This window comes from Coccomyxa subellipsoidea (assembly GCF_000258705.1).
Source record: "Coccomyxa subellipsoidea C-169, whole genome shotgun sequence".
In the NCBI taxonomy this organism is placed as follows: domain Eukaryota; kingdom Viridiplantae; phylum Chlorophyta; class Trebouxiophyceae; family Coccomyxaceae; genus Coccomyxa; species Coccomyxa subellipsoidea.
This window is the reverse complement of record NW_005178030.1, coordinates 33,813-54,248: the sequence shown is the minus strand read 5'-3', so window position 1 is coordinate 54,248 and position 20,436 is coordinate 33,813. Positions and strand designations below refer to the sequence as shown.

General features: G+C 52.2%; 3 protein-coding genes across 3 annotated transcripts; 1 reads left to right on the top strand and 2 right to left on the bottom strand.

The window, feature by feature from the left end:
• Positions 1 to 643: 643 nt before the first annotated feature.
• COCSUDRAFT_56912 (hypothetical protein) lies at positions 644 to 2,132 on the top strand (the record flags this gene model as incomplete). Its single annotated transcript, XM_005645476.1, has 5 exons — positions 644 to 667; positions 1,147 to 1,281; positions 1,453 to 1,686; positions 1,786 to 1,852; positions 2,035 to 2,132. The coding sequence occupies 5 exons, from the start codon at positions 644 to 646 to the stop codon at positions 2,130 to 2,132; spliced, it is 558 nt and encodes a 185-aa protein (XP_005645533.1).
• A 3,231-nt stretch (positions 2,133 to 5,363) lies between these two features.
• On the bottom strand, positions 5,364 to 6,569 carry COCSUDRAFT_56911 (hypothetical protein; the record flags this gene model as incomplete). Its single annotated transcript, XM_005645475.1, has 1 exon — positions 5,364 to 6,569. One exon carries the CDS (start codon positions 6,567 to 6,569, stop codon positions 5,364 to 5,366), a length of 1,206 nt encoding a protein of 401 aa, XP_005645532.1.
• Positions 6,570 to 7,696: 1,127 nt separating this feature from the next.
• On the bottom strand, positions 7,697 to 20,029 carry COCSUDRAFT_67024 (ARM repeat-containing protein; the record flags this gene model as incomplete). The annotated part of the gene is made up of 29 exons (XM_005645474.1): positions 7,697 to 8,337; positions 8,671 to 8,808; positions 9,027 to 9,147; positions 9,361 to 9,606; positions 9,862 to 10,050; positions 10,303 to 10,368; positions 10,591 to 10,814; positions 11,043 to 11,225; positions 11,542 to 11,716; positions 12,027 to 12,245; positions 12,557 to 12,704; positions 12,932 to 13,079; positions 13,317 to 13,459; positions 13,663 to 13,898; positions 14,078 to 14,183; positions 14,307 to 14,417; positions 14,643 to 14,847; positions 15,193 to 15,377; positions 15,539 to 15,763; positions 16,074 to 16,235; positions 16,381 to 16,506; positions 16,716 to 16,932; positions 17,133 to 17,233; positions 17,353 to 17,451; positions 17,596 to 17,673; positions 17,842 to 18,012; positions 18,230 to 18,362; positions 18,548 to 18,657; positions 19,910 to 20,029. The coding sequence occupies 29 exons, from the start codon at positions 20,027 to 20,029 to the stop codon at positions 8,250 to 8,252; spliced, it is 4,473 nt and encodes a 1,490-aa protein (XP_005645531.1). The 3' UTR covers positions 7,697 to 8,249.
• Between the last annotated feature and the right edge of the window lie 407 nt (positions 20,030 to 20,436).

Genomic DNA, 20,436 nt, shown 5'->3' with positions numbered 1-20,436 from the left:
GCCGGACATGCAAGTAATTGGGCAATGTGTTGTCCACACGAAAGGCTTCACAAGATGCAAGGAGTAAGTACTGTTGAAACTCGATAACTCGTTTTGCATCAGTGCAACTCACTTGCACTTAAGACTCAGCGAGAGCGCCAAAATTGGCTTGAAGCAGGGCTCAGCAAGATTCTTGGACAAGAGCCATGGACAATGTCAGAACTGCTGTAGGCGACTCCAATTGTTGCACACACCCACATAACACATAGTTGATATGAAAGATGCGAAAGGTCAAGGTTGGTGTACCCATGTTTGTGTTTGATGGCACAAGTGAGGGAACCCAGAGATTAGACTTGCACCGATAATCTGGAAGTACACTACTCCGTTCTCTATCTCTCGCCTGTTGCATCTCGTTCTCGACATTTCCAAGCTTAGAGCCATAGCAAGGTCATCTGTGAGTTACGTTGGAATCTGCTCCTTTTACTTGACCAGAGTCCCCACAGTCCCTGACAGACACCTTAACCCAAGACACAATCTGTATGATTTTAGCCAATTGTGCGCACGAAATGCTGCTTTACTGGTATAGATGCCACACAGGTATTCCATTGCGCGGCAGAGGGGACTACAGTCTGCGCTGATCAGCTAACCAGGCATAGCAGGGGCAATGAGTGCAGTCTGCTCGAGTCAGGTATGCCATACTGCCTTCCTGCTTTCCGCTTCATTTGTAGATCTTGCACTTCTGAGGTGCATGCCACCATACTGCTTTCGCCGAGCGTCCTCATGAAACCTTCCAATATGAAAGGCCTTCACCTGTGCAGCAGGATAATCAAGCCCATCAGGGACAAGTGAAGGCCGAACAGCCAGATCAAGATCCTCAAAAAGACAACGGTGGGATGCCCAGCAGTCCACTCATTACTTTGTTTAGATTCCTTGGAATTATCAGCAAATTGTAATCAGTAGCAGTTGCAGCCCTGAGTTATCGTTAAACTGTGCAGTGTGCCAATTGTCATCAATGAGCTGCCTATTGTCCAGCTGGAGCAACTCAGGCCCAGCCTTCTTCCCAAGGCAGAGTTCTCTGCGAGCAGCAGAGCCTTGAGGGACGCTCTGATACAGTGCCGCGCATGCGTTGTGGACATAAGAGAAGATGTGAAATATGCATTGCTCCAGGTTGTGGACCTGGATGTTCCGGACTCAGGTCACCCGTTGCCCCAACGGCGACCAATTGAGCACCTAACCAGCTTACACACGGATGTCCTGCGCTTCGTGCTGCGTCCAGATTCACTCGAGAGCACCATGAGTAAGGTGCTCTCTCTCTCATTGAGTGCTATGGACGTTCATCGCCTTGTCCATGTCCATCAATTTCAATGCAGGAGAAACTATGCTCTGGCTGCTTCTTTCCCTCTTTTTGGCTGACAGCTATTTAGTACGAGCACCACAGCTTTTGGTCTGATCTTTGGGGATCATGATGTGCAGGCTACTGAAGCAATGGATAAGATAGCGCGCACATGCTTGTGCGCCTTGGGGCGTGCTGCCAACTTCCACATCAACACTTTCCTGCCCCTCCTGGATGACATGCCGGTGGCTAAGCTGGCAGCATCACCGCTGGATGTGGTCAGATTCAAGGCTTCTGCAGGGCAGAGAAGCGAAGCCCAGAAAGACCAGGGCCTGCTGACGCTCATCTTCAGCCCTCAATGCCGAGCTCTGCAGGTGAAGGCAGGCCCTTGCAATGCCCCTTCGACTTTCTATGCTGTGCCAAGATTCGCAACAAGAGTATTTGCAGCTTGAAGCTCTGCCCTGATGTTGCAGGTGCAGTCTTCTCAGGGCACATGGCAGAGCTGTGTCCTGCAAGCACGGCACATTCTCATCCTTGCAGGTACATGCCTCTCATGTAATTACTTATTGTGCATGCCATGCAACGCATACTTTCTTGTCATTCTATGCGCATCCTCGATACCTCTCATATGCTTGCAATATTGCTAGACTGCAGCCAAGGCTCAATTGCCTGTACTAGGAGACACGTGGCCAGATTAAATCTGTTGTGGGGTATGTGCTCAGGCCAAACCCTTGAGCATGCCAGCAGCGGAGCGTATACTGCTGGCGTGCGCAAGGTTGACGGTGCATCCCTCGGGAATGAAAACCTGCTGGTGAGCTGAGGGCAGATCCATCCGCTGTCATGGACTGCCGTGATGCACTGAGGAGCGCAGGCCTTGCATACGACAGCTCAAGGTACCTTCTTGCTCAGCCGGGACTTGATCCCATGCGCCTTTTATCTTGCGGCACATCTCGTTTTGAATGATTGTAAAAGATGCCTTGTGCACCTTTCAGGGTCCTTGGTGTGCTGCCTCTGCGCAAGGCATGTCTAATGCAATCCTGTGAAATGTTTCATATTGCTCATTGTATTGTGCTTGCGCGCAGATACATACAGCCTGTGGTAGTGAGCAACTTAATGGAGCGTTTGGGTCCGGCACACCCCAATCTGCGGCCTTGCACTCCACTGCCAGCTCAGCCACCAGCAGCTGGGGCCCCAGTAAGCCCCTTTTCGTTTGTGGGGCAGACCTCTTGGCACGACTGTCCAAATTTGGAGCTTTGTAATTACCAACTCTTGTGGATGAGTGCCAGGCTAGACTCCCACACACAAACACAGCATGATCGAAGGGCTATGTTGGTAACGGAGACAATGGCAACGCCATCGTGGTGACTGCATTATGCCTGTATTGCAGGTACAGCCAGGCAAGCGGAAGATCGTTGTACCATTGCAGTGCGGCACCAGAATTGAATTTACATACAAGGTCGAGAGAACATGTGTTCATCATCTACTCAGCAGCCTTGCGAGGAGGCTAGGACGGTCTGGGTTTGCTGACATGCTGATGTATGACGGCCTGCGAATGGACCGTGACGAGAAGCTGTCCTCTTACAACCTAGAGGAGGGTGACATTATTGAGCATATGCTATTCCAAATGGGTGACTAGGCATGCATGACGCATACGCTGTCTCTGAGCAATGTGAGACGCTTTCCAGGCTGTTTTCCTGGCCACTGTCGAATGCAATCGCTTACATTGAAAGAACTTCGTCTTGGTGAGAGAACAATTCTTGCTGCTTGAATTGGTTTGGCTTGGCTATGCAGAGTTGGCCTTGCCAATGGCGTAGAGTGTAAGGCTTTACTTTCAGGGATCAGGGCCCGGTGGGGCCTATCAATGATTGAGCTGCAGCTGTAGGCCTACAAATCTGGCCTAGGCTGACGCCTGCACTCACACGTATGGAACCTATGCTGAAGTCAGATTTGCCGCTGAGACTTGAGAATAGGGGCACAACAGTGGCACAGTAGACAGTGACAGTCAGAAGTCAATGAATGCAGGTAATCACAATCATGGTAGCTGTGCAGTGCTGCTAAGCTTTGTATCGAAACTGGTAAGGTTTGAGTGCTGACATTGCTGGCATGCCACTCTGCTGATGCTTTTATCCGGCATATTAGTATTTCCCCGGCTGGCGGGGGGCGGTATAAATACTGAGCACCGTGCCCACGGTTGATTGGGTCTTGTTTGTATCTAGCGAGTCCATCGAGGGGTCGGATTTTGGCTGCCTTCACTGCAGCTAGTCTGCAGACGCACCTTGCTTCTGGCAGGAAAAGCGTGGTGTAATAATAATAAAAATATACTTCATGCCCACGGTTGATTGTGTCTTGCTTGGATCTGGCGAGTCCAACAAGGGGTAGGATTGTGGCAGCATTTGATTGCAGCTTGTCTGCAGACGCAGCTTGCCTCTGGCAGGAAAAGCGTGTAATAATAATAATAATATACTTCATGCATGATTGCTCCTGCCATGGGGACCTGAGATGAAGCTTCCGCTCTCAAGGAAGCTGGATGTAACGCCCCGACCGAGGCTCCCGATGAATATGCAGTGGTATTACGTTCGAGGTATACCTTCAGCTCTGCATCTGGTCATCGTGATCGTCGCATTAATTCTCCGACATTGACAGCCTGCTAGGATCTGTCCGCCTGTATTGCATCGGACTACAAGTTCTAAAGGGCTAACAAGCGAGAGAAGGTCCGTTTCTCAGAGAAGGCAGTCTTGTAGTGGTTAACTTATCTTACATCTCTTGATTGTTAGATTTGAATTACTCCGTACACTGGCCTTGCTCGTTGTGATGGGATGTCACGGCCAGATCAGTAGATTTTCGTGAGTCTTTCAGACACACAGCGATCAGTCTTTTTCCGCCCATACTAATAAAATAAGTATATTTGGGATGTGCAGGATGTCTTCGGCTGCAGACAATGAAGTAGCGGAGCATTTGTCCTGCGAGAAGTGTTCCGATGGCTGCCAGTGCAGCACACAGTGCAACTGTGCAGCCACCTGCTCATGTGCCAAGTGCGATCCATGCTGTTTCTCAAGTACTTGGGACATCATACGTGACAGCTGAATGATCTTGTTGCCTAAATTCAAGCATTATGCTCTGCAATACAACCCTGCATTTCTGCTCAGGAGAATATAGAGACCACTGAGGCCCTCCAGCCTCGCTTGATAGTTGTTTGTGACATCAGAGCTACCGTCACCAAATAAACCACTCAAAATTGCGTTTGAGATATCTTGTGATGCTCAGACGTATCATGCCATGCACAGGTGCAACCGCAGGAGCATGGCAGAAGAGAATGAGTGTGCCAACTGCAGCCGTGGCGGCTGTATGTGCCAGGTGCCCGAGAACTGTAAGTATTTCACCCTTCTTGCATTTTCCGTTAGTAACAAGCTGCTGCTGGCGTGTCAGGCAGCTTTGCTTGGAGGCGCCAACAGCCAACAGTGTCACACTGCCAGGAAGCGCTTGCATGCAGTATTACTTCAAGGTGGATGCATGAACTCCAGCCATGTGCCAATGTTGCTCACCACATGAATTGCTTGCCATCGTCTGCATGCAGGCAACTGTGGACAGGAGTGTGTGTGCAAGACGTGCCGCAAGCCTTGAGCCTTCTAGACATATACAGCTGCCGCCCATCTCTTCAAATGTCTTGGCGCCGCAGCAGAACGGTCATGGCATGGTGTTATAAAGGTTGAATGTCCGTGCAGAAGAAGAGCAGCTTTGGAAGGAGACCTGTCAGCTCTACTTTGTATAGTAGGTCGTCTTCGATGTAATGATCAAGGGGTGGTGCATTCTGGCATTCATTTGAATACAAAACCAGGAATGTAATGTGTTAAGGGTGGTTTGATTCTTCAAACTTTGCGTACATGAAAGTATATCAGACTGTCTAAAGAGTCACAGCCTTCTTATACGATATTCTTCTCGACAGAAAGGCAGAGCCCAGATGGTGGATGTTCTCTTGTGTCACTTCACACCAGCCGTTTGTCTTCGTCCTTCCACAGCTTCTGCACAATCGCTATTCCAGCACACAACAGATTTACATGTCCTCATCTGACTCATCACTGTACTCATCTTCGCTGCCTTCCTCCTCATAGTCGCCTTCATCCTCACTCTCTTCATCTTCATCCGAAAAGTCACTCTCACCCTGGTGCCCATCACTCCTGAGGGGCACAATCTCCCTCACAGAGCGCGCATCCGGCAAGGCTCCAGCGCCAAACAGGCACCCAGTGCAACAGCCGCAGCAGCACAGCTCTGATACATCTGTGACTCCATCAGCTGGCTGCTCCATGGCCTTGGGGGCTTTGTATCCCCGTCCCTTAGAAACGATGCGCCTCCCTTGGGCCGCCAGCACGCTCTGAAACCTCTTTAGCCCTGCTCGCTCCTTCACGTTGTCTGAATACTCGAAGGATTCCAGCGCGGCGGCTGAGGCCTCGACATCCTCATAGTCGAGAGACAGTGTCATGTGCGCGTCCAGCTTCACATGGCGCAGGGCAGGCCACAACAGCACAATGACCGCGACGTCTTGCGCAGAGATGTGCAGGGTGGTGATGCATGCGGTTGACTCAGCAGGCAGCGGGCCGAGGGTCCATTCCTCCGCAGATGATGACACGGTGCAGAAGGGGCTCTCTCGCAGCCGCAGCACTTCAACAGTGCCCAAGTTCGCGGCCACATTGGGGTACTTAAATGCCAACCCCCCGTGGCAGAAGCCAAAGGCGTCCAGCATCTTTAGGCAGCCGCCGCGCAGCTTCCACCCGGCTGCCCCGAACATGCCTTCCAGCCTCCTTAGCTGCCCGCTGAAGCTCACCGTGCAGCCCGCCGGCAGGCTTAAGGAGCTCGGGCAGATGTTCTCCAGGGAAAGATGCCTAAGGCGCAGAGGCACAATGACGTCCCAAGCAGTGCTGTCATCGGTTGAGGGCTCCTCCCAGCACCAGTCCTGGCCGAGCAGCAGCGTCTCCAGATTTGGCGCGGCCTGCAGCGCTGATTGGATGTCTGCGAGGCAGGTCCGCTGGCAGCGCAGGATGAGGTGCGCCAGGTTTGGCATCGCTGGGAGGCCCGGGGGAATGCACGGAATATTCAGCTCGGCCGCGGCCAGTTTTTGCGCGCCAGCAAGCAGCCAGCAGAGCCAGGGCGCCAAATCAGGATCGCTGGAATTTGTGGCGATCTGCAGAAGCTGTGCATGCGCCGGCTGCTGTGCCTCTGGCGCAGTTGCTGCCGCCATCATGCCCAAAGGGCAGTCCAGCATTTTTGCCTGGTCGTGAGATCTGCAGCACAATCGGGACAGGCAATTCAGCATGAGCAGTCTCCCCCAATCACTGTGCATTGATCATCCATACAACCGGCAAGTAGCATGCATTGCGCTAACAAGGTATGACAAGGCTGTGAGCACCCGGACTCTGATACCACTTCCGATAGGGGTGCTAAACCCATGCAAGGGGCGTGCTCATGCGCTTGCTTGGTAGATAAGAGTCTCAGGGATCTGGACAAAGGAGACACATGTAGTCAAAGTGGAGCTGGATGGATTTTGCAGCGCCCCAGTGAGAGCACATCCAGCGGAAGGCCACTTGATCCTCTGTGGAGCATTCATCAACGGCGAAGGCAATGTTCTCACTGTTGAAACTCTGCTGAAGCAATCTGCACAACACACCAATGAGGATATGATCATCTTAACACCACGTAAAATGACAACGGACAAAGAGCAGGATTACATTGTGATGGCACGATAGGCAACATCTTTGCTGAAATAGTAAAGATGCCTGACTTCTTTGTGTGATAATACACATACGAAGTGCTGTGTTTGCTGCTATTCTTTCTATTTTCAGTTGCCACCACTGTTATATCCTGAGGGCCACCTTCGTCACACCTTTGTGAATTGCTAGCAACTGAGCTGCGATCCATTGTAAATGCCAGTAAGAGTCCGAAACCACTCTCCAGTCCGTGCACTTGTGGAGACCTGTGGCAAGACCAATTTCAACTTTATTAAGCCATTTTAACCTAGCAGGACATTCTTCGCAAGGCTGTTGATACCAAATCGCCTTTGTGACCCTTTAGAACATCAAAGAGTTAGAGCTTTGCACAAAAGTCAGGTCAGGAATGAAATGCGACGCACTGCAGATCAGATCACATCAACCGTGAGCTTACGCAGAATGGTGTCGTGCCGAAACGAATAATCTCAAGGGAACTGAGAGCAGACTCTAATTGTAATAGCCATTTACAACACATTTCAAAGGTGTCAAGATCAGTATGCAAGGCTAAAAAGAGTGCCTTTTGCAAGTGATCAGAATTGGCGGGAATATGGGAAAAGGAAGCTTCCTCCCTACAAAGGGAGGTCCCTGATTTCTTGCTTCCAAGGAGAGAAGCATGAGCTGCATCAAGCCTGGTAATCCATTAATGTTACTTTGATCATGAGTCTCCCTGAGTATGATTCTAAGTCACGCCAAGCTTGACGTTGCTAAGCGGGCTCGAGGTGTCAGATAAGTCGAGACCCTACCCTAAACCCTGAATATAGACTCTGATATACACGATGTGCACCTGCATGCATGCGCATGCTACAATCCACCTCGAGCTCGTCAGATAATTCTTTAACTGTCTAGATCTGATAGTGGTAATTTAGCTATAGCTCTCACAAAGGAAATGCAAATACTCCGCCCTGAAACATCCCGAATCTTCCCATAATAACCTGCAAATCAGTCCGCAAAGTTGACAAGTGCACTGGCACAGATCTCCTGCAAAGTCAAAATTGCTCCTGTGTCTCAGCTGGTGCTGACTGCATCCCTAGTGACTGCTCGAGGACATTTAGAACAAATGCTGTGCTTGCCAGCAATACCCATGTCATACTGTCATCTTGAAAGCTTATCCTAGGACTTAATGCATTGCTTTTATACTATCTTGAACCTCTGAGCTACAGGGAGACGCTGTGGCTCAGTCAGGCGGCCTGCGCTCGCCGCGGTTTTCTCCTCGCAGCCTGGCTTGTCTCCTTTGCTGCAGCCTTCTGCCCTGCTGCAGGCCTGCCCCTGCACGGCATAGAAGACTCTGGTCAGACCACATACACATGCCCTAGAACACGATGAGTTGAAATGCAATCACGCATCTCTGGAAAGTCTGCAGAATGCTGCCATCACCAAGAGGCACATGCCAGTGCGCATTTCTCAGCATAAGACAGCCCAGATAAGACAGCATCTCTTGGTGACCCATGCGCTGCTGTGCCCCTAGAATAGTTTGTGCAATGTCATGCTGAATTTCTTCTACCACCAAGCGCACCATAATCAGGATCAATAAACTGACACTCCAGGGTGTCACATGTCAGGAGAGACAGAGAGAGAGAGCGAGAGAGTGCATGCGAGCACCTCTTCTTGGGTGCCGGTTCCTTGGATGCTGAGCTGTCATCATCCGAGGTGGGTGCACGCAGCGATTCGTCATTGTCGGGCGGCGTTGCCTCCTCCTCAGACGTCGGCGCTCTCAGGCTGTCTGGGGATGAGCGCTTCCTGCGCCGAAGCACAAAATGCTGCTGTCATGTCCGTGCCTCTTTCCCAGTTCCTGTACCTTCACTTGTGAGTGATTTAAATGGGTTTCAAGTCAATTCAGACGACTGAGAACCCGGGCTTGGGTAGCGTTGCTGCAGCAGGCCAGAGTGTCCCTATAGTATGACCGTGCGTACCAGATGATCACTGACATGCATGCAGCACTGGAATGCAGATCACACCTTCCTCGCGCAGCGCGCCCCGGCTTCTTCGGCTCTGCAGCTGCAGGCTCTTCCTCGCCAGCTTCTGCTGCCTGCCCGCTGCCAGCCCCCTTGCCGCCAGCTGCCTTCCTTCCGCCACTCCCTGCCACACCAAATAAAAGCTGATAAATGGCACAATTCTAGCTAGGCATAGCCTCGGATGCACTTGAGCACATCAAATATCTCACCAGCGCACTTAGAATATATTGACTGGAAAGGCAATCTACCTCGTGCAGATGCATGTACAGCATGTCATTGGCAACTTCAAAAAGGAATGGCGCAGGTACCTGAACATGGCATCAAACAGGAAACCCACCTGGCCGCTTTGTGGCTGCTTTCTGCTGCTGCTTGCGGCCTGAGGCCTGCTTCCTGGCAGCTGCCGGCTCTTCTCCTGCATCTCCATCGTCCACCTCACCCTCATCATCTGCTTCTGCTCCCTCTGTCCTCTCACCGGTGCGGGAACGCCGCCTCCCGAAGGTCGTCTCTGTCTTGGCGGTTTGCGGCCTGCCCGGCTTCTCCGGCTGCGGGGTCTGCCCCACAGACAGCCGCCTGCTATTGTCCCCTGCTGCACCAACCAGGGCGGGTTGCCAGAAAATTGGATCTCTAGGATAAAGCGGGCGAAAAGCTTCATGCCCATGTGTGAGCGAAAAGTGGGCGCATGACAAGTATGGCTCTCCCAGTGACAGTGACAGTCACCGGATGACTTGAGCTTGGTTCTAGCGCATGCAGTCAAGCAGGTGACTGGACGCAATGCTCAATCCAGGGAGAGGATGTATAATGCAGCGCAAGGAGGAAGGAAGGAGCCCATGAAGGTTACCTTGCGGAGGCTTCCCACCAGCCCGGGACAGCGCGCCCTGCACCGCCGCAGCAACCTTGAGCGCCTTAGAGAGCTTCCCCCTGGACGGGGGTGTCTTCTTGTGGGAGGCAGGTGCTGCTGCTGCTGCCTCCTCCGCGTCGCTCATCATGTCCCACTCGCTGTCTGAGGGGCCCTCTGTGCCAGCGCCTCCTGCAACAAGGGCAGCGCGACTTCAATCAGAACAGGCATGCGGAAAAGTTCAGGGCAGCAGCACAGGCTGCTCGTACGCTATGTTGAGAATTGCAACCCATTTGTCTAATTCTTCGACGAGGAGAAAACAGATGCGACTGACACGCTGCGCTGCTCTCAGGAATGCTGCAGCTTGATTTTGCTTGGAAATGACATGATGCGGAAGCTGACAGAGATCAAAGAAATCTGATCATGCATATCCAGGTTTCATACCTTTTGCCTTTGCTGCAGGTCCTTTTTGACTGGCCGGCTTCCCTTTCTGACCTCCTGCCTTCTTTCCTGCTGCAACAAAAGCATCACAAGTGAGATGCAACTTCTTGAAATAGGACTGGGTATCTTCCTTATAGGACTGCTCCTGGGGAGCATGGATCAAGTCTAATGAGGCGTTTCAAGACGTTCAGCGGGTCATTGAAGACCCCTATTGGTTGACCCCTATCAGGTCATTCCAGACGCAAAACGAAGGTAATGCAGAGAAAGTCAGCGTGTGGACTGCAGCCTCACCTGCAGGCTTCTGGGACGCCCTCTGCTTGGCTGCACCGTTGCGCGGCTGTGCGTTCTCATCTGGGGACTGCCTCCCGCTGGCAGGAGCCTCTTCCTGACCCCCAGTCTCTTCAGGTGCATCTTCAGCCGGTGCTGTCTGCATGCGCGCACGCTTGCCCCCACTGCTGGGCCCAGGATCCCCCAGACTTTCCCCACGCCGCTTCCCGCTGCTTCCTGCCTGAATCCTGGGCAAAAGTAAATCCACCACCAGGTCAACTTTTTACTACTGAATATGATTACCATACTCTTCTCTGATCTTCGACACTGAATGTCCATGAGCTCTGTATTCCGCTCTGCATGATGAGCAAGCAATGCAAAGATGGCCGTCTCCGGGAAAAGCACTGAAATGTCACAAAGGTGGAACACGGGAATCGCCATGTGCTGCAAAAAGAGTACGGCAGAAAAGTGCCAACCTGGTTGCAGCTGCGCCGCGGCCGCTGGGCCCAGGGGTGCTGGCGTCCTCACTGCCATCTTCCTCTTCGTCCTCATCCTCGTCAGCGGATGACTCAGCCTCCCCATCGCTGGATGCCTCCTTGAGAGTCGCCGCCGCCGCCTTGCGCTTAGGCCGCGCGGGTTTTTTCGCACTGCCGCTGTCCCTGCGCATTGCAGCCACAGCCATCTTAAGGCGCTAGAAAGGAATAACTTCTAGTTTAAAGTGACACGTAGGTAAACTGTAAGCATGCACTGCCTGCAGCATGCTCTGAGGAGACCACCTGTTGTTCGGTCAACATGCGCAAAGACGGCTCCATATCTACACGGTATATATAATGTAATAGGGTGCCCCACCGAGAGGTCAGACTGGCCTCAGGGTCCAGTGGACCACGTTATGAAGCTCATAAGAGCACTATGTGCCGAACAATCTACTGCCGTGCAGCGTAATGTCAGCTGGTTGCATGGGAGTCAGGGGCGCACTCTGTGGGCTCTGCCTGGCGCTTTACTGGCGCCTTGGCAGGCTTGGGCTCGGCCTTGGGCTTGGAGCGTCCGCTGGGGCCCTTCTTCTGTCCGGCAGGCTGCGCCTGGTTGGGGCACAAGTCTTCCAGGGCAACCTCAAAATCCGGCGGCAGCAGGCTCTCTAGCTTTGCCTTGCCTGCACAAGTGTCATGTGGACAGCTGCTCAGCTCACAGCAATTCAGTTCACAAACATGCATCGGGACACTGGATGCAAAGTGCTGCTTGGGCTTTCCATGACACCCCATGCAAAACGCGGCAACCAAGATGCCTCATCTCAGCTGTCAGGCTGACACCTCAGCAGTTGAATGACAAGCTTTGTAGAGATGCTGTCAATGACAAGCTATTGAAGGCTTCAATGCAACTTTACTTATCATACTGCGTCACAGTGTGCACTGATCTGCCGGCCCTCATTCTGCAAGGATACGGCAAGTTTTGGGAGCGCTCACTTGGGATTGAGCTGCGGAAAAAGGACTTGGGCAGCGGCACGTTGCCCGGGAACTTCCCGGTGATGACGGCGCCGGGCGAGTGACGCTCCACAATGGCGGGCGCCAGAGCCAGCGCCATGTCACACAGCATGTGCATGTTGAGCGTGGCCGGCTCTGCGGTCGCGTCCTCGGTCGCCTTGAGCGTGCGCAGCACCTTGCTGATTGCTGGCAGCGTCGCGCCTGTGCAGCAATGGGCGGAGGCTTCAGAGTGGGTCCATGCATGCATGCGGGCTCAGTCGGTTCAAGGATGTTCGGACTCTCAATTAATTGCCAGTGGCCGAGTTGGCTGGCAGTATGCTGTCACCAGGGCAAGCTAAACGCCAGCAGGTCTTCAAAAAGGTGTCCCATCGATGAAGCGGGCAGCCTTTGATATATACATGCGGAAGCGTTTCCTCGAGCACAAGCTGTTGTTTTTGCCTCTTGCAGCCTGTTATGCACTCAAGCCAACATCGCCCATGACCTTACCGGTCATGACAGCAGAGGAGTCCCACCTGGAGGCTCTGAGTCGCTCCTGCTGGCAACGGACAGGATGAGGGGCTCCAGCATGAACTGCAGCATGCGCGTGAAGGGCTGGTACGCCTCCTGGCCCATCTCTGCCACCTCCTGCCGTGTGGGGAAGTCCGGGTGATGCGCCAGCATCTGCAGCAGCACATGCAGCCGTTGAGTGCCGCTCGCCTCAAATGCTGTCTTCAAGTACTGTTTTGTTGTAAGGTGCAAATTATACATGTAGTCATTCACAGCGCACAGTGCAATGCATGCTTTCAAATTTCTCCCCAGGATGTCCTTTGGACTAGTCTGTGGTCTGTCTTTAGGCGAAATCAAATATCAAGTATGCCAAACAATTCCCATTGGTTGTCCCGGTGTACCTGGATGATATATGGGAGCATGAACTCGGGGAACTCCTGCAGCATGGGCCCGCTGGACCCGCCCGTCTTCGAGGCAGCCGCCACATGTGCCGCAGCTGCGCGCCGGCGCAGGCCCACATACTCGTTCAGCATGGCATATGCAGCCGACCTGCAAACAAGCTTGCTTCAATTTCCGTTTCTAGAAGATAGACTGGTCAGAATGACACATTGATATCGCAGACCCCTAGACTGCAGATGCCCTCTGCATAATTTTTCAAAATGGCAGACAGACAGGGATGCATACACTCACCAGGGCAGAATCTAAGCCCTGCAGGTACCCAGTGAATGTGGCTACTTGACTTTTTCAATACTGCCCTGGATAAGGGGTGCCAGAATTGTGCGTCACCTATTGGCCTCATTGGGGTCCATGCCGGCCAGGGGGAGCATGGCGGCATACTTGGATGCGCGCTGCGGCTGGTGCTTGTTCATCAGGTGCACCATGCTGCGCAGCTTCGCCCCAAACGCCGACCGCACCTCCATCAGCTGGTCCTGTTCCAATCACCCAGTATAATAGCATCAGTAAGGATTATTGACAGTTCACTACCTCTTAACAATATTTGCAATAGTGCAGGCAAGCAAAGGAGGCTGCAACTTAATCACTCCTGAGGTGGCCAGCAAAGGAGCTGTGTACAGTCTCGTACTGTGATGAAAGCTATGGACAGGCAATATAAGCTAAACAAAGGAAAACAGACCTGCATGGTGAGGGAGAGGCAGAGGTAGATTTCGGGGTGGATGCGGGGGTCGTGCGCGCGCGCCAGCCGCAGCAGCGCCTCGCTGGCGGCCAGCCGCATCAGCGCCATGTCAGCGGTGCCACACGGGCTGAGGTCATCCATCTCGTTGGAGGGCTCCAGCAAGCGTGCCAGGCGAGTGATCAGTGCATCCACCGCTTCCTCGGTCTCTGCCGGCACCCGCACCCTGTCCCAGTCGTCTGGCACGCATGCGCGCGCAAGCGCCTGTTCACCAAAGCTTCGGTTTGATTGAGAGTAATCCGCTAGTGACCGCATCCATATGAGTAACGAGGCATCCGCAGTGCAAAACTTAAAAAGAGGAGAGAACGATGATCGTGTGTATTCTGACAGCAGAGGTGCGGTGACAGTGTGTCTGCACTGGGTGCATTTCCTGGGTTGGTATACAGTAATATTATTATTATTATTATTATTATTATTATTATTGTTGTTATTATTATTACACGCTTTTCCTGCCAAGGTGCGTCCTGCAGACAAGCTGCAGTTCAAGGCTGCCAAAATCCTACACCTTGATGGACTCGTCAGATCCAAGCAAGGCACAATTAACCGTGGGCACGGTGCTCAGTATTTATATAGAGTAATATGCGCACCTTTAATGCAGATGCCTTGAGGCAGATGCAGTCGCTGAAGTTGCCCCACATCTTGCCGACCTTGCCTTCCGCCTGAGATTCTGAGTCTATCCTGTCCGCAGGCAGCAGCACCTGTACAGCACAAGCAAATGATTGATTCTGCACCCTTAAATCTACGATTTCCTGACAGAATTAACAACGTATTCATGGTCCTGCATGCTCAGGAGCGTCCTTAGGGCCCTTGCTAATGACCGACAAGAAATCTCCATCCCTAGAAATCCAGAACATGGGGTGCATGGAATCATACACCTGTCATGTGGACCTGCAGAGAAATTCAAAAGAAAGGATGGGACGCACATCAAGCACAAAGTCAGCAACAGTGCCAGCGTGCTCAGCAAAGATGTCCGGCGCGATGCGGCCGATGCTGCTGAGCGCCTGCATGATAGTGGGCAGCCGCGACTCAATATCATCATCCGCCTCCTCCAACATGACTGCCAGCTGCGCGCACAACTCCCGCAGCACATCCTTGTGTGCGCTCTCCGGCAGAATTGCCACGAGCGCCCTGCATGTCAGAAGCATCCAATTTGGCACAGGCACAGGCACCAGTGTACCTGACATCGTGGACAGTACTTGCCATAAGGCAACTGTGTCAAAGTGGCATGGTAGTCAGTACTATTTATATAGCCCTCAGTCATTGCTATGGCGCTTGCAGCAGCTCCAATACAGAAACAGATCGTCCCAGCCTTAGGGATTTGATCAAGAATAGCTTGTGTGCCAGAATCGTGAGTAAATGGGCCTTGTTGGCTTTGGTATAGTGAAGCGCAAAGTTCTGGAGCAGTATCCAATGCCAACGTTGCAAGGTGGGCAAGAGCAAAGTTGAAGTGAGTAGCCAAGGCAATATGCTCACCTGACAGCTGCCTTGGCGGCCTTGGGGGAGCCTTCCTTGCTGATGTCAAGCAGCTTGCTCTTTGCTGCATCAAGCGCCTTCGAGTCCTCTGCTACATTGGCCCGGACGGCCTTGCCAGCCTTCGCTAGGATCCTGGCAGCCGCCTCTGACAGGCGCTTGTCCTTGTCCCCAAGCATTGCAAGCACCTGCAGACAACAGCAACAACATTGTACCAAAACACACTCGTTATCCTATCTGACAACGTTTGCATTGTCTGCAGGGATACTCTCGACAGCAGATCACTTGCGAGTAAGCAAGAGGCCGCTGTAGATAGCAAGCGCTGGCATAGATAAAGGAGACAAATTACCTGTGGCACAGGCCCAGCAAAGAGGGAGGGGGAGGTTTCAGCAGCGTCCACTAGCAGCTCCAAGGTGCTGCCCAGGTAGGCATCATCGAGTGGTGCCTCCTCACTGGCCAGCTTGAGAAGCTCCTCCACATGCTGCATTGAGATCAGCTGCGGCACAAGGCGCGCACAGAGCGCCCTGGCAAAGTCGCCCTGAGGCCCTCTCGATCCCACCCGCTGTACCACATCCTGCGACAGGTGCAGGTGCAGGCACATGCACTCGCATCAGAGATACTTACAAATGCAGCAGGTTGTCATTTCACCATGCACTTCCAGAAAAAAAAGCTAGGGGTACGCTGAGCAAGTTGGTGCCTACTCAGAACAGCACCCTACAGAAGAAGAGCAAAACGAGATATATACCAGCAGAAAACGACAGGCAATATTGCAGCTGTGTCATGCCGCTGATGTGCATGGAAACAGGTAAACATAATGCAATCAAATTCACTGCAGCCCTGCAAAGGCCAATCGAGCTAGTGCGGACTGATCATGGAATGCCCACCTTTGCTAGCTTGGCAGCCTCCTCCAGAGAAGTCTCTGGGCCGGCCAACGCAAAGAGGCTCTTGTGGATGTTCTTGTCGCGCATTTCCCTCAGCTTCTCCAGATTCTCCCTCACCTTCTCAGGCGCCAGCAGAGGAAAGAAGGACACCAAGTAGCGCACCACCTGCTCACATTTGCACCACTCTTCAAGTGACACTCTATTTGTCGACTGCCATTGGCTTCAAAGCTCCAGAACAACGCAAGTTGGTTGTATACTATGATGCAGACTCTATGACTGCATGCACGGCATGGCAGACTTGGCGCCAAACCTGAGCCATTTTGGAGCTGGAAGAGTCGGTAGCCATGTCTCTGGCAGCGCACAGGTCTACAAAGTTCCTGACAACCTGCCTGCAGTTTGACCTTGTCTTCATTGAAACCATGATGGCGGCGCGCTCCTGCGCCAAGAAAGGAAACCGCCTTCAGGCACAATGTGTAGACACTGGACCTTAAGGCGCCAGCTAGGCACAATGTGCCCAAGCAAGAGCCAAGATGCCAAATGCTTAATATGTGCAATGGAGTCCCCATGTAAGACACGGTCAGTCAACAATGTGGACCCTCGAAACTAAGAGGAAGTCAAAAATGAGAGTTGCAGGTGGTAATTCACCTGTGGGTTGCTGCTCATGTAGATTGCTGCCCAGTGCTTTGCAGCAGTGGCCATGGGCAGTTTGGCTGGGAACGGGCCATTCTTGAAGACCGACTCAGTAAGGTGCTGCTGCATGTCTGCATCCTTGCTGGCGCACAGCAGCAGGCGCGCTGGCACCCACAGCACTGACTCCTCAACTGCCGGTGATGCAGCATTGTGTGCCTTGTTGCACAAAGCCCTGCAAACCCCATAGAAAATAACTCATTTCCCGTGACGGCAGCATGTTATAATAACAAAAAGTCTACATTGACAACAGGCAAGGCTTTCTGATAGAGATTGAAAGAAATGTACACACAGGTATACCGCCACAGGGCTACGACTGCAGAACGCCAAATCGAGCCAAATTTGACAAGGTAAGAGAATAAAAATTTGGGGCACCTGAAGACTGCCATGAGCTGGGTGGCGGTGTCCCTCCGCACCGGGCGCCTTGTGTCCCTCAGCCGCTCACTCACAGCCTCCATCGCCCTCTGACCCACAGCCTGGACACAGCAGCAATGCTCAAGTTCTTTGGTACACATGAACGTGTTCCTGTCTTCAGGGACTACATGCCGGCAAGTGACGCCATGCAGGATGGAAACATGGCGTGTGAGATGGGCACCTGCATGTTCTTTGTGGCGGCCTCGCAGAGGCATGCCACGGCACTGCTCCTGACCTTCTCCTCATAGTCCATCAGCCTCTCCATGACCGCATTCAAAACCTGCTCAAGTTAAAACAACAATCATTAGGACTATAAAGTTCCCCACGATCAGTGTCAATCAGCTCTGAGGTACGTCACAGACTCCTTGTCAATCCATCAATGATGAGTAACTGTGCTGACATGATCAATGAGGCAGTCACCCACCTGATCCCTGGCCAAATTGGATGCGCAATGCACAAGGATGCCTGCACTGAGCCGCAGCATCTTCTGCCGCACCTCTGCCTGCAGCCCACACCCCACAAACTTGATAGTCATAATCCATGCGCGATCACGCATCATGTCTACATTTGCCTAACGCCATATAGCACGATGCCGCCTTCTCAGTCATTCCCAAGCCAAAGGAAGTGAGTGCAAAGGAAGGCATGCCTTCTGATCCTTGGAGCGCCGCACAAACTCCTTGAAGAGCTCGGGGAAGTCGGCATGCATGTCAGAGTCCGGCAGTGCATACAGCTTCCCCAGGAGCTCCAGCGCGGACAGCCTCTTGGCATCCTCCTTGGCAGTCAAGTCGGACATGATGTGCGGCATCACTGGCAGCAGGGTGCTCGGTGACACCTGGTAGATCTGCAATGCACAAAATGCAGTCTTCAGCAGGACTGTGCTATACCAAAAATTTGCGCTGAATGGAGGACACGCAAAGAGATAGTAAGGGTGGGATGCGACCCATGTTGGGGGGCAAAGATTGACGCCTGGAATGAGGTGCACCCACTCTGCAGAGTATAATGAGGGAGTCATGTTCATAAATTTGAAATGAGGGGGAGAGGGAACAGGGGAGCCTGACCTGGTATAGGAGGTCCTGGTAATCATCGTTGAGCTCGCTGTGTTTAGCATTGCCCTCCATCATGTCAGTCAGCAGCCTTTGTATGGGGTGCTGCAGCTGCTGCTCATTCCTGCCCACCAACTGGGCGGCGCATCTGCACACCACATACATGTCACATCTGTCTCCAGAGACCATCATCTAAAACACACAAACATTTAATCCGTACAGACACAGGTGTGCAAGCTGCATTGCTGTTCAATGCAAAGGGAACAGACCAGAAATCACAGATAAAAAAGGATGGGGCATGACTGCCAAAGTGCATGACTGCCAAAGGCACACCTGTAAGCTGCAGGATTGTCGTCCTTCTGAGGTGCAACCAGGCACTTCAGGATGGTGTCAAGCAGACGCTGCGAAATATCATCCCCCTCTTCCAGCAGGCTCCCCACCAGCTGCAGGGCAACGAGTCCTGACGTCAACATAAAGTGCACAGAATTGCACCACGAGCAGAGATGATACATGACTGCTTGACAAGAATGATTGGGCAGCGAAGGCTTACATGCAGAGTCGCGGCCTCAATAGCCTGAGCATTGTCCTCGCTGCAACAAGGTAAACATATCAGAGAACATGTCTTCATGGCTTGTTACATTAGCTTGCAAGTTAGATGCCTTTCCTCTCATGTAACGTGCAGCGCATTCATGCATATTTTGATGAACCTCAGACTTCAGTCATGAAGGCATGGCATAAACTTGCCTGACGACTTCCAGCATTAGCTGGAAGAGGTCGCACACGAAGTCATCTGTGTCAAAGTCAAGGGCCAGCAAGAAGCATTTCGTCTGCAGGGAAAATCGTCAATTCAGTCCAGTTGATAAACACAGCAACATGAGCTGAGCAGATTCCAGAAACTGAGGTATTATGGACAGCCAAAGCACAGCTCTACCTGGCTGACAACGTCCAGAACTGACATGCAAAGCTGGAAAGAAGGCGCAGTGGGAGAACTAAGCCTCCTGAAGACTTGCAAAAAGAGTGTGAACACATCCTGGAGAGTCACAGAGATGGAGTCAGCATTGGCTCTCAACATGGGAACAGGAAAGGCAATCTCTAGCAACAAGAATTGTATCAGAAGCCCTCAAGCGCGCCTCAAGCGTCTTCTGCTCGTATGGCGTGTCAGGGGCGTGCATCCGCAGCACATGGCAAAGGCAGAAAGCTGCTCGGAGCTTCACATCCTGTAACACAGCAACAGGCTGTCCTGATGCATGAATACCTCATCGGCAGATCAGGCCAGCTCATTAATACGAGATCCTGAATCTTTATTTATGATGAATTCGATTGCTTGCCTTGTCCTTGTGACTCAAGATGTCCTTCCTGCCCAGAATTTCAGAAACATCTGCAAGTGCATCCCTTTGCTCCTCAAACGTCTGTTGCGCCCCTTCCAAGACGGCCCCAGCTTGCTGTGGACAAGCGAACCAAGTCGTGAGATCAATTTATGGTGGCTGGTGGAAGCCTTGACACCACTCGACCACACACATGAATTGCAAAGCATCCAAGAGATTGTCAGGAGAACGTGGTTCATTGAGCCTTGGACAATGACGAACGTCGACGTTCTAAATTTATCAGCAATATAATCCAGTTTTTGACAACGCAATCACTTGGCAGGTGGTCTTCTGGTTTCGAGGTTGGCAGAATATGCATATAACAACACACCTTGAGCGCCTTCAGCAGGGAGTCTTTCGACTTCAGGGCTGCCTTGAGAGCTCTACCAGCATCCTTGGCACTCTTTGCAAAGTCCTCTTCTGCAAAATCATACTCATCTGCCTTGTCCATTGCCCTGATGCACCAGCTTTTCTTGTGCAATTGCTTGGTCACCTCAGGCCAGCTTGAATACGGGACGCTGATTTCATAAGGAACATCCTACACTTTGTCAGGCATTGCAGTCACAGTACTCTTGCAAGAGCTTTTGGGCACCCATTCTCATGCGATTGAGCTGTAGACATCTGCTGTGCTACGATTCCAAATCTGGCTACATATTATGAACTGAACCCTTTCGACCTGGTGTCGGTGTCTGCTTGCACAATCGGTTGAATCTTTTGACACGCATCGAAAGTTCAGGAACTTTTGAGATTTGCAGCATACACGGTTGCTCTAGTTGTTGATCAGGCAAATGAAACAGGCCAAGCCATTTAAATAGGGTTAACCCTTGCTCAAGGGAGTCGTCAAATTGTCAACGAGAC